Consider the following 13,616-nt stretch of genomic DNA (forward strand, 5'->3'; position numbering starts at 1 on the left):
GTCACGAATGATACAACAGTCAGAATCAAAAGACACAGTGTTACCTTTGTCGCATAATTGGCTTATACTCAATAAGTTGTGTTCCAAACCTTCTACGTAGAGAACGTTCTCGATGATTGTGTGTGTTGAGTTGTCAATCTTCCCGGTGCCTAAGATTTTTCCTTTGTTGTTGTCTCCATAAGTGACGAATCCCTTTTCTTTCAACGACAAGTCTAGGAATTTTGACTTGTCCCCAGTCATATGTCTCGAACAGCCGCTATCAAGATACCAATTTTGTTCGTGTGTTCGAAGACATACCTGCAATATAGATCACCTGCTAGACTCAGGTACCCAAATTATGTTGGGTCCTTTTTTGTTAGTGACTAGATCTCCTATATGGTCTATTTTTACGGGATGGGTGAACATATCCTAATCCTGTATGGTCACCTACATTTCTTGTTTTGCTAAGCAAGGTGTCTAGTTGATTTTTACTATTTGTGAGTTTTGCGAGATTTTCATTTAGTTTAAAAAAAAAATTTCAAGCCCTCGCAAGACTTACAAGTAGTATTTTGACATAAATTATTATTTGAGCAATTACATGAAGCGCAAAAAAAAAAATAGATCTAATGTTTCTCTTTCCAATTTTAATTCATCTAATTCTTTCTGCAATTGAATTATTTTTTGTTGGTTTAGCAAAATTAATCTTTTTCTCTCGTTACTTAACTATGCTAATTTTTTAAGTTCTTTATGCATCTCAACATAAGCACTATATAATATTTCATATGAAGGAGAATCAAAAGAAGAGGATGATGTGTTAGAGTATACCTCATCTGAAGTATCCTTGCTACCTGATCCGCAAGCCTCATCTATAATGGTCATTAAGCACAGCTTCGCGGTCTCCTCTTCATCCAAGGTGCTTGATGTTGTTTCTTCCTCCGGTACATTCTAGACGATGTAGGCTTTCTTTGATTTGAAGTCCTGAGGATTGCTCTTTTCAGAATCAACTCTTTTCAGATAAGTACGACACTGATACTTCATGTGTCCTGCCTTACCACTTCATGGCAAGTGAAGTGCTCTTTATCTTGCCTTTCTTTGTTGATTCTCGCTCTTCTTTCTTTTAGAATCGTCTAAGTCCTCGTTTCTTCTTCAAGAAATTTCCAAATTTTCGTACTAGGAGGTTTAGCGTTTCCTCGTCAATGTCTGAATCAGAGTCTTTATTATCTATCTCTTCAATGGGTTGCGATGTTGAAGCTTTGACAGATATTCCATTCTTTTTGCAATCAAACTCCTCATGCATTGTCAGACACCCAAGCTCCATCCCATGATCCTGAAGCTTTCCAAAGAGTGTTGCCAAAGGCATGGAGTCTAGATCCTTGGACTCCATGATTGCTGTTACTTTAGGTTGCCATCTCCTGTCAAGACAACGTAAGACTTTATTAGTGAGCTCTCCTTCGGTGAACACCTTATCTAAAGCCATAAGATGGTTGATGATGTGAGTGAATCGTTTTTGCATATCGCCGATTGATTCACTCGGTAGCATATGAAATAATTCGTATTCGTGAGTTAGTGCATTTAACCGGGCGAGCTTCACTTTGCTAGTGCCTTCGTGAGTCACTTGTAAAGTGTCCTACATTTCCTTGGCAATTTGACATTGGGACACCCGAAATAATTCATCGTAGCATAGGGTCGAAGTAATGATGTTTTTGGCACGAAGAATGAACTGGACCTTCTTGTGCTCCTCATCGGTCCATAAGCTTTTTGACTTTTCTTTCGGTTTGCCATCCACTAAGTGAAGTGGGGCGAAGGCCCCACTAATTACGGATTCCCAAATATCTGAATCAATGGCCTCAATGAATATTTTCATTTGGACTTTCCAGTAGGCGTAACCCTCGCCACTTAATAGGGGAGGACGGTTAATGGATGCACCATCACCGCCAAAGGGGTTGGTGGAACCCATTTTTATTCCCTTCAGATCACGCAGATGCGGTTGAGCTGGCACGTCGTACTACCTCTGATACCACTTGTTAGGTATCATGTGGTCTAGGAACACCTAGAAGGGGGGAGGGGGGTTGAATAGGTGTAGCGGTTAACAATTACCGCTTTTTGAACCAAAACCCAACTGCTGGAAAAACAGTCTAGTTAATCGATTAACAACAGGGTTTAATCGATTAACAATTGCACAGAACAGAATGATCAGACAGGCAAATTGCACAGTAATTAAAACACAATTAAACAAATATAATTCAGATATTTTTATGCACAAATATTAAGTATATGGCAGTAAACAAATATCCAACTTTTCAATTACAGATTCAATTTATGATGGCAAGAAATATAAAGAAGATAAATAGAGAAAGAACAATGCAAAAAGGATTTTTATCCTGATTCGTTTGTGGTCCACTACAAACTACATCCAAGCCTCCCCTTCTAGATCAGGGAGATTTTCTTTCTTCACAATATTGAATAAAGGATACAAATACCAATTCAATTACAAGCACATAGGATGCTCCCTTATTCAAATCTAGGATCTCTAAAACTTGGTTTGACTCTACCCTTCGCCTCTTGAGAAAACCTTTCTCGCGAACTNACTAGCCCCAGCCAAGATTCTTATCCTCAAATCAAGACCTCCTAGCCTTGGTGAAGAACTTCAATCTCTATGGTGATCTCACACCAAGAGACAAATCTAGACTACACAAAAACCACGTTAAACAGCAAGGTATGCTAAGCACAATAATGCTTAAAATATTACAAGATAAATACTCAAATATTAACCCTTTTACTAATCACTTAAGCCATCAATATCAGAATGAGTTAATCAATATCAGTATACAAATGATTTCTCTTTATCAAAATCTAATGAATGATCATGTGAGCAATATAAGAATAGATACGAAATTATGCAAAAACAGAAAGCATATTACAACAATTAAAACAACATAATCTCTCTTCTCACACATGCAACTCTTTTGCAAAAACACAGTAAAATACGTATGCAAAATGCTCTCTAAACAGCCCTATACAATATAATGCAATGCTATGGGTTTCTGAGTGATGCCTTGTATTTATAGCATGGAGAATAAGTGGTTTCATTCGTTGCAAAAACAGTTAAGCAGTTAAAACAGCTAAAATAGATTTCAGTTATAACTCATAACAGACTAGTTAATCGATTAAGGCTTCCATTTAATCGATTAACGGGACAACAGAATGACACAAAATTCAGTTAAAATAGAAAACACATATTCAACAAAAGAGCAGTTAGGTTAATTGATTAAGTTACCACGTTAATCGATTAACTGGAACATTTATGCATATGTTTCAAATGGTAAACTTCTCATATGTTATGCACAATATATACATGTTTTACCAATTATATTATGCCTAATATGCACATATAACATGTATGATAGATGCATGAACATACAATTAACTAGATGATGTATCTCATGAATATAATAGTTCAATTAAAATGGCTTAAGAGACAAGCATCTAGGTTTACCTAACCTATACTGACTTACTACGGCACATATCCCAGACTACTTAGATTATAGACTCAATTTATATCCTAGTCTAGACATGACCAAATGAGAATAAGGCCTATTGATTGTTGAGTCATCTTCAAGCTTTATTAAAACCTTGTATTCATCAAAACATAGGCAAAGACATGCTAGTGCTATTCTTGACACTTTGCACTTTCAGTAGTTCATGTCCAAGTCTCTAACAAATAAGTTGTATTTGAAACAGAGGCTCTATGGCCTGAAGATGCAGGAAGGTACAGATTTGCAACAACATCTCAACACTTTCAATCAAGTGATCAATGACTTGCATAAACTTGATGTGAAGGTCGATGATGAGGACAAAACAATAATATTATTGTGTTCTTTGCCAAATACCTATGAACACTTGGTGATAATATTAACATACAGGAAAAGCTCAATTAAACTGTATGAGATCACATCTGCACTTATGTCTCACACTCAAAGAAGACAGAATGTAGGGGAAGAGTCTCAGGGTCATAGTCTGTATATGAAAATGAGCCAAGCACGTGGGAGGAAACAAGGCAGAGGAGATCATGCCAAAGAGAAAATAATAAATTTCAGTGCCAGAATACCAGTAGAGTGGTTTAAGGCCAAACAGATCGGGCATTACAAAAAAGATTGTCCCAATGAATGGAGTCCTAGCAAGCTGGTGAGGAAAGATGAATTATCTACATCTATAAATGTTGCACAGAAAGATGACTTTGGTTACAATAGTGAAGTTGATCTACTATATGTATCATCAAATTATAGTGTAAATGAGTGGATATTTGACACTAGTTTTTCCCACCACATGACGCCAAACAGAGAATGGTTCACCATATATAGAGCAGACAACTTGGTAGAAATTAGAATTTTGATAAATGATGGTGTAGTGAAGACATTATGTGAGGTTAGGCACATACCAGATTTAAAGAAGAATTAGATTTCTTTAGGGAGGCCAAAGAATTTAGCTATAAAGCTGATAGGGACAGTGATATTCTTCGAGTATGCAAAGGTGTTCAAATTGTGATGAAGGGTAAGAGGACTGATGGGAACACTTACAAATGTTATGGAGAATAGTTGTAGGTGGAGTGGTTGAAGAGATTTCAATAGATTCAGACCATGATGCTACATAATTATGGCACATGCGTTTGGGACATATTAGTCTGAGTGACATGGAAGAACTATGCAAAAGATGACTGTTGAGGGGTGTCAGAAAATGCAAGCTAGATTTGTGCAAGTATTGTGTGCTTAGGAATTAGACACAATTTAGTTTCAAGGTTGGCCAACACAGGACTCGGGGCATTCTAGACTATGTCCACACTGATGTACGGGGACCTACTCAGGAACCTTCCCTAGGAAGTTCTAGGTATTATGTTACATTCGTTGATGACTTTTCAGGCAACATCTAGGTAGAGAGCCAGATGTATGAGACTGAATGCTGAATTTTTCAAAGGATTTTGGGAAGATGCACTTAGTATGGCATGTTATGTCATCAATAGATCACCACGAGCTTCATTGGATGGTAAAGCTGCATAAGAAGTATGGATAGGTAATTCAGTCAATTATAATATGTTATGCATATTTGGTTGTCCTGCTTATGTACATGTACCTACTAATGAATGGTGGAAACTTGATCTCAAGTCAAAGAGGTGTATCTTCATTGGATATACCAAAGGTGTGAAGGGTTCCAATTCTGGGATCCAGTTTCTAGAAAAGTGTTGTTGAGTAGAGATGCATTATTTGATGAAGATTTCATGCTGAAATAGTCAGTTTTGACAAAGGTGCCCATGCCAAATGGAGAGACTTTAAGATCAAATATGATTTCAGAGCAATAAAACGGTTAAGGTAAATAAAGGCAAGAAACCATGCACTAGTTCAAGTCAAGAACATGATGATTCTCGGGCGGAGAGTTCAGGTGTGTAGGAGTATCTACTTGCTAGAGACATGGGTAAATGTCATATCAAACCTCTAGAGAGATATGGCTTTGAGGATATGGCTTTAGTTGTTTTCCATATCAGTTTAGGAGATCCATGTAGCTTTTAAGAGGCTATAAACAGTTAGGAAAAAGAACAATGGATGGGTGCCATGATGGAGGAGATGAAGTCTCTACACAAGAATCAAACTTGGGAGCTTGTCTCATTGCCCCAGACAAGCGTGCAGTTGGGTGCAAGTGGGTGTACAAGAGGAAGGCAACAGTATCAGAAAAAGAAGGGGAAAATTTCAAGGCTCATCTTGTAGCAAAAAGGTATTCATAGTATAAGGAGATTCACCACAATGAGATTTTCTCCCCAGTGGTGAGACACACTTCTATTAAGGCAGTGTTTGCCTTGGTAGCCAGTCGGGATATACCCTTAGAACAAATGGATGTGAAGACTGCCTTTCTACATGGTGAATTAGTGGAGATACTTTATATGACACAACTAGAAGGGTTCAGTGCAACTGGACAGGGTCAATTGGTGTGCAAGTTGAAGAAGTATGTATATGGGTTGAAGCAGTCTCCTAGAAAGTAGTACAAGAGGTTTGACACTTATAAGTTGAATCTTAGTTACAAGCGTTGTGGGTATGATTGTTATGTTTATGTGAGAAGCCTTGATGATGGTTCTTTTATTTTTCTGCTACTTTATGTTGGTGATATATTGATTGTTGCTAATCATTTGAGTGATATCAATGTGTTGAAAGTCATGCTAGGTAAGGAATTTGACATCAACAATTTAGAGGCTGCTAGGAAGATTCTTGGGATAGAGATTCACAGGGATATAGGAGCTAGAAAACTATGACTCTTCTAGCAAAGCTATATTGAAAAGATCTTAGAGAGATTTGATATGAGCAATGCTAAAGTAGTGAGCACTCCATTGGCAAATCACTACAAGCTTTCTCTAGATCAATATCCAAAGACAGATGAAGAGAAGAAGTACATCTCAAATGTTTCATATGCCAGTGTAGTGGATTGCTTGATGTATGTTATGGTTTATACTAGACTGAACTTGGCACAAACAGTTAGTCAAGTATGCAAGTACATGCCTAAACCAGGGAAGCAACATTGGAAAACAATCAAATGGATTTTCATATATTTGAAGGGGACTACAGGTCTCGGTGTCATGTTTGGCAGCCAATATGGTAAGCCTTTAGTTGTTAGTTATGTTCATTCGGACTATGCAGGAGACTTGGATGATAGAAGGTCCACAATAGGGTTTGTCTTCACCCTTGCAGGTGGACCAATTATGTGGAGATCATCAGTCTAGTCTGTTGTTGCTATGTCCACAACTGAAGCAGAGTACATGGCAGCTTGTGAAGCTTCTAAGGAAGCCCTACGGCTTATGGAGCTGGTAAATGAATTAGGCATGGAGCAATATGGAGTTCCGCTGCATTGTGGTAGTCAGAGTGCTACATTCTTGGCAAGGAATAAGATATATCATTCTATGACCAAACATATTGATGTGAGATTTCACAAGATCAGAGAGTTGGTAGCTTGTGGTCAGATACTATTGCACAAGGTTCACACTTCAGAAAATGCAGCTTGCTGAACAAGTTCAGGCATTGTCTGAGCTTGCTGAACATTCATTAATGCTAGACTATGGAGCGCCCCCAACCCAATGGCAGAAGATAGAGATTGATGATATTCGCCAAGGTGAAGATTATTGTGCAATGACTCATATCTCTAGATAACAACAATACAAGTTATGAGTTTGGACTGATATAAAGTGTTGGGATAGATGACTATATATTTATGTAAACCTAATGTAACAAGGAGAATAATTGTCAAATACAAATCATAATTCTCTAATAATACATAGTGGTAGCATCTCAACGCTCCCAGTGACATAGGCACAATTGGTCGAACATCGTTACTAAATTTCTTGTATTATTTTCTTATCTCTATTCATTTATTATTTGATGGCTCGCTTGTTCTCAACACTCACATAGTAAGCCTAATTGTAATTCAATTTGATTTTATTAGAGACTTTTCATGAAGTTTAGTTAATCATCATCCTCCTTCCAATCAATCACATTTCTCATTTTGATTATTTAAGTTATTGATAGTTGACAGCCGGAAGGCCCATAGACTTGGCTTTATTAAATAGAATTTATGCAAACTAAATATAAAAATTTATACAAATTTCATATATTGTGCACTATTTATTTATAAACAAAAGGATGTATTTATGATAATATAAGAGTTTTTTACACTATCATTATATCATGCACTATTTATTTTTAATTATCATTGACTATTCAAAAAATATTTCAAATAAAGGTGAATGATTGTCTATATATACATCTTTACACAGCCAGTAAATATATTACACCCTTATTTGTGTTCATTTTTTGAAGAGTAGACGATGACTAAATAAAATTATGAATGATATAGTAATAGTGTATAAAATTCTCTTAAACAATTACTACATACTTTTTCTCTTTATTAAACTATATATCCAAGAAATTAATCAATACAAAAATATAAAAAAAGAGTAAACTGCTTTCGTGGATGCTTTGTTCATCGAGAAAACTCTATTGTCAGTATAACTTCTGCGTCATTGCAAGCTGTGTCATTATCAAGGAGTTATATGAATTATTTTGACTCTCGCTATAGTGTTTGACATTATAGAAAGTTCTATCTGTTCGATAATGTCACTCTATAATAATTCCATCACGTAGTTACAACGTATGGAGTTACTCACCTTGTAAATATTTATATATAATATTTACCATTTATTTATATTATTTTTATTTCAGAGTTGATGATGATTAAAAATGAATAATAGATAATGATAGAGCACCTATGACTAAAGAGCTCATTACTAATAATGAGCAAACAAGGCCCACATGGTGGCAAGTGTACACCAGAAGAAAGAAAGTGGGCCAAGGAGAGAGAGAAAAGGAAAGTTAGTTACAAGGAAATGAGGTGGCACTATTTCCGAAAATATAGGGAAGTCTGGTCGGAGGGGGAGGGGTATTCTGTGATGAGGCAATGGGTGGTAAGGCTAGAGAAGGAGGCTATTCTCTATAGGAGTCTTAGACTCTGGAATACTTGTTTTCTGCTTCGCTTACATACTCTTGTAGAGCTCTTAAGCTCATAATTCCAAATATACATATATAAAACATTGTTGCATTCTCTGTTCTATCATTGGTCCGACCTACCGGATGCGAAATTGGAGCTAAGTACGGGTGTAGTTGTCCATGCCACCAAAGATGTCGGATAGAGTGACTACGTTGGAGGAGCGAATGGCAACAATGGAGATTACTGTGAGACAATTCTTGGCGGAATTTCGTCAATCCATCATCGAAGAATTTGTGAGGCTTCGTACTCAACCAGAGGAGAGCCCCAACATCGTCCATCGGGAGGATTCAGTAATGGAGTATTAGATGGTTGTTAAAAGGGTTGAGTTGCCACCCTTTGACGGTGAGGATCCAGTGGGATGGATCACAAGAGCGGAAACCTACTTTGAAGTCCAAGGGACACCGGAAGAGGTTAAAGTGAGGCTGGCCAAGTTGAGCATGGAAGGGGCTACCATCCACTAGTTTAATCTCTTACGAGCTATTGAAAATTATTTGACCTGGACACGGATGAAGAGAGCTTTGGTTGATCGTTACGGCGGTCGTCGATGCGATAATACATTCAAAGAACTCAAAGATCTCAACCAAATAGGAAGTGTGGAGGAATATGTGTCGGAGTTTGAGTTTATCTCGTCTCAAGTAGGCAAGCTACCGGAGGAACAATACTTGGGCTATTTCCTCGGCGGTCATCGTCCGGAGATCTGCCCGAGAGTTCGAACGTTCAATTCGGTGACTCGTCTTCAGGCGATGCGGGTTGCTCGGGATGTAGAAGTGGAGCTGGGTGGGGCATCCTTATTCCATAGCAATGGGACGGGAAGAATGTGAGGATGAAAAGGAAATAGGAGCTGGAACCCGGGTTTTGAAGATAAGGTAGGAACCAGAGCGGGTCAAACCTCCAACCCAGGTAAAATTGGTATTGGGCCTAGGCCCATGAAGGGAAATCAATTCAGGGGTTCCCCCAATTTCCAAAATGAACCCCGTAACCATCTTCAATAAGGGAATCATCCCAACAACAACAATGAAGGGAGAAGACCATTCTCCAACGACCGCAACCGGGGTACCACACACCTTCCTTACGTTGAATTGATGAATCGAAAGGCTCAAGGCCTATGCTTCCAGTGTGGAGAAAAATATCATCCGCTTCATCCATGTGCAGAAAAGCAGTTACGATTAGTTGTATTGGGAGATGATGAGACAGTGGATGAAGCCGGTGCAATTGTCACCATTGAAGTTAGAGAGGGAGATGAAGAAGAAGAATCCAGTCTGGACTGCGGGTCTATGGGGGTTTTTTAGTGTGATGGAGATAAAACGGTGAGGTGGAGTTCCTCCGGCAACACTTTGGGTGGAAGGAAAAATTAATGGAGTATCAATTCTAGTGTTAATTGATAGCGGTGCTAGCCACAATTTCATATCTTCCCAATTGGTCACAACATTGGAATTAGCGGTGGAGCAAGGGAAACCTATGGGAGTACGACTGGGAGATGGGCATAAGGTGGCTACAGGGGGTATATGCAAGAAGGTGAACATCCAGTTGGGAGCCTTTCAGATGTCAGTAGAATCCTATGTGCTGGAATTGGGAAACTTAGACATGATTTTGGGAGTAGCGTGGTTGCAGAGATTCGAGAAAGTCACGTTTGATTGGGTAGAAAGGACAATTAGCTTTTGTTGGAAGGAAGAAAAGATTGTGTTGACAGAGGCACGAAAATGCCAAGCATCGGGAGAAAACTATAGCGTCACTACAAAGCTTGATGCAAGAAAAGACTGAGACATGTGCACCATGGGAGAAATCAGGGCTCCCAGCAGAGAAACAAAAGGAAATTGAGCAAGTTCTGGTAGAGTATTCGACAATTTTCAGGCAATCTCAAGGGCTACCACCATCCAGGGGCGTCATTCACTCCATTAAGCTCGAAAAGGAGGCAGGGCCAGTTACAATGAGACCTTACAGGTACCCGTATCATCATAGAGAGGAAATCAAAAAATAGGTGCGGGAAATGCTACAGTAGGGGATCATACGACATAGCTCGAGTGCTTACTTTAGTCCGGTCATATTGGTAAGGAAGAAGGATAATTCATGGAGGATGTGTGTGGACTATAGATAGCTAAATAAAGTAATTATTCCGGATAAGAATCTAATTCCGGTAGTGGAGGAATTACTGGATGAACTTCATGGAGCGACTTATTTCTCTAAACTGGATTTGAAGTCGGGATATCATCAAATTTGTATGAAGGAAGAAGATATTCATAAGACAGCCTTTCGAACGCATGAGGGTCATTACGAATACTTGGTTATGTCGTTCGGCTTGACCAATGCTCCAACAACGTTTCAATCTACCATGAACCATGTATTTAAGCCTCATCTAAGGAAGTTCGTTCTCATTTTTTTGATGACATCTTGGTATATAGCAGATGATGGAAGGAACATTTGGAACATCTGATGGCAGTCTTGGAAATATTGCGAGACCAACAGTTTGTGGCTAATCAAAAGAAGTGTGTGTTTGGAAGCCGATGGGTGGAGTATCTTGGCCATTTAATATCCAAACAAGGAGTGGCAATGGATCCCGAAAGATTAAGAGTGTGGTGGAATGGCATGTGAAGGGAGTAAGGGGCTTCTTGGGATTGACAGGTTATTATAGGAAGTTCATTGCAGGGTATGGCAAAATTGCCAAGCCTCTAACAGAGTTAACCAAGAAAGAGGGGTTTCACTAGAACCCGGCAGCCTTGTCAGCTTTCGAGGAATTGAAGGGAGTGATGACTCGAGCCCCCATGTTGGTAATGTCAAACTTCACCCAACCATTTGAGATTGAATGTGATGCTTCTAGGAAGGGCATAGGGGCAGTTTTAATGCAGAATCGGCAGTCAATTGCTTATTTCAGTAAGGCTCTATCTCGAAACAATTTATGCAAGTCGGCATACGAGAAAGAATTGATGGCTCTTGTTTTGGCGGTGCAATATTGGAGACCCTATCTGCTAGGGTGAAGTTTTAAGGTGTACTCTGACCAAAAGAGCTTGAGACATCTTCTCCAACACAGAATAACCACGGCTGATCAACAAAATTGGATAGCGAAGTTGTTGGGTTACCACTTTGAGGTAGTTTATAAACCCGTTCCCAAAAACAAGGCTGCTGACTCATTGTCCAGAATGTTTGAGGAAGGAGAGTTACGGGAGATCACCTCTTTTCCGATTTGGGTGGATGACAAGCACCTGCAATTCGAAATGGACAAAGATCCATTCTTGAAACAGATTGTGGAGGACTTGTAAAGAGATGTGAATTCAAGAACTGGTTTCACTTTACAACATGGGGTATTAATGTACCATGGGAGATTGGTATTGGCAGCAACATCTATCCTTATTCCTACACTATTGACAGAATTCTACTCTTCTCTTGTGGGAGGACACTCTGGTTTTTTGCGGACTTATAAATGCATTGCTGGAAACTTATACTGGGTTGGAATGAAGAAAATGGTGCAGGATTTTGTTAAAAAATGTGACGTTTGCCAACGTCAAAAATATGTTGCGACGTCTCCAGCCGGGTTACTCCAACCGTTACCAATTCCAGATCGAATTCGGGAAGACATCTCTCTGGATTTCATCACGGGATTGCCGAAGTCAAAGGGATTTGAGGCCATTTTTGTCGTAGTAGATAGGCTGTCCAAATATAGCTATTTTCTACCACTTAAGCACCCGTATACAGCTAGGAAGGTGGCGGAAGTATTTGCTAAAGAGGTGGTCAGACTTCAGGAATTCCGTAATCAATAGTAAGTGATAGGGATCCTATGTTTATGAGTTTATTCTGGACAAAACTATTTTGTTTGCAGGGGACAACGCTGAATATGAGCTCCCCTTATCATCCGAAGACGGGTGGCCAAACCGAGATGATTAATCGATGTTTAGAGGCGTATTTACGGTGTTTTGTTTTAGAATAGCCCAAAACTTGGTTGTACTAGGTGCCTTGGGCCGAGCTGTGGTATAACACCACATATCACGGATCAACGGGGAAAACTCCTTTTGAAGTGGTTTATGGGAGAACCCCACCTCCGTTGGTGCACTTTACTCAAGGAGAAACGGGAGTAGAAACTGTGGCAGTAGATTTGGTGGATAGAGATGAAGCCTTAAGGCAACTTAAGTATCATCTAGTGCAAGCTCAGCAACAAATGAAAAAATATGCGAACAAGAAGCGCATATTTTTGGAGTTTGAAGTCAAAGAATGGGTATTTAATAAGTTGCAGCCTCATAGGCAGCATATGGTGGTTCGAAGGATAAACCAGAAGTTAGTTCCACGGTACTACGGGCCATTTCCAATACTAGCACGGGTCGGGGCTGTGTCATACAAGGTGAAGTTACCCCCGACAGCTAGAGTGCACCCCGTTTTTCACATTTCACAGCTAAAAAAGGCACTGGGGGATTATGCGATGGAAGCGGTTTTGTCGGCTGACTTAGAAATTGATTCTGAAGCTATTGATGAACCAGACATAGTGCTGGCTTCACGAAGAATTCTGAATAAAGGACAAAAGGAGAGGCAATGGTTGATTAAGTGGAAAAACAGAACTACAGAGGAGACCACATAGGAAGATAAAGAAGTACTCAAAAGTCAATTTCCTTCTCTACGTCTTGAGGACAAGGTTGTTATCATAGGATGGGGGCAATGATAGAGCACCTATGACTGATGAGCCCATTACTAATAATGAGCAAACAAGGCCCATAGGGTGGCAAGTGTACACCAGAAGAAAGAAAGTGGGCCAAGGAGAGAGAGAAAAAGAAAGTTAGTTACAAGGGAATGAGGTGGCACTATTTCCAGAAATATAGGGAAGTCTAGTATGAGGGGGAGGGGTATTCTGTGATGAGGCAATAGGTGGTAACGCTAGAGAAGGAGGCTATTCTCTAGAAGAGTCTTAGACTCTGGAATACTTGTTTTCTATTTTGCTTACAAACTATTGTAGAGCTCTTAAGCTCATAATTCCACAATATACATATATAAAACATTGTTGCATTCTCTGTTCTATCATATAATAACATATATAATAATTATATATAATAAAACTCTTATACTATAGTGTATACACCTTC

At 39.1% G+C, this 13,616-nt stretch overlaps 1 protein-coding gene across 1 annotated transcript; it reads left to right on the forward strand.

The window, feature by feature from the left end:
- LOC109342399 lies at window positions 11,859-13,117 on the forward strand. Its single transcript, XM_019580389.1, has 2 exons — window positions 11,859-12,278; window positions 12,497-13,117. The coding sequence occupies exons 1-2, from the start codon at window positions 11,859-11,861 to the stop codon at window positions 13,115-13,117; spliced, it is 1,041 nt and encodes a 346-aa protein (XP_019435934.1).

The sequence above is a fragment of the Lupinus angustifolius genome, chromosome LG03 (genome assembly GCF_001865875.1).
Source record: "Lupinus angustifolius cultivar Tanjil chromosome LG03, LupAngTanjil_v1.0, whole genome shotgun sequence".
NCBI classification, from domain to species: Eukaryota; Viridiplantae; Streptophyta; class Magnoliopsida; order Fabales; family Fabaceae; genus Lupinus; species Lupinus angustifolius.

What these genes read in the sequence shown, in the direction of transcription:
- LOC109342399 (XM_019580389.1), top strand. Translation starts at nt 11,859, where the DNA reads ATGTACCATGGGAGATTGGTATTGGCAGCAACATCTATCCTTATTCCT. An exon ending in AAGTATTTGCTAAAGAGGTG is followed by an intron (nt 12,279 to 12,496) that starts GTCAGACTTCAG and finishes TGGTTGTACTAG; the next exon opens with GTGCCTTGGGCCGAGCTGTG.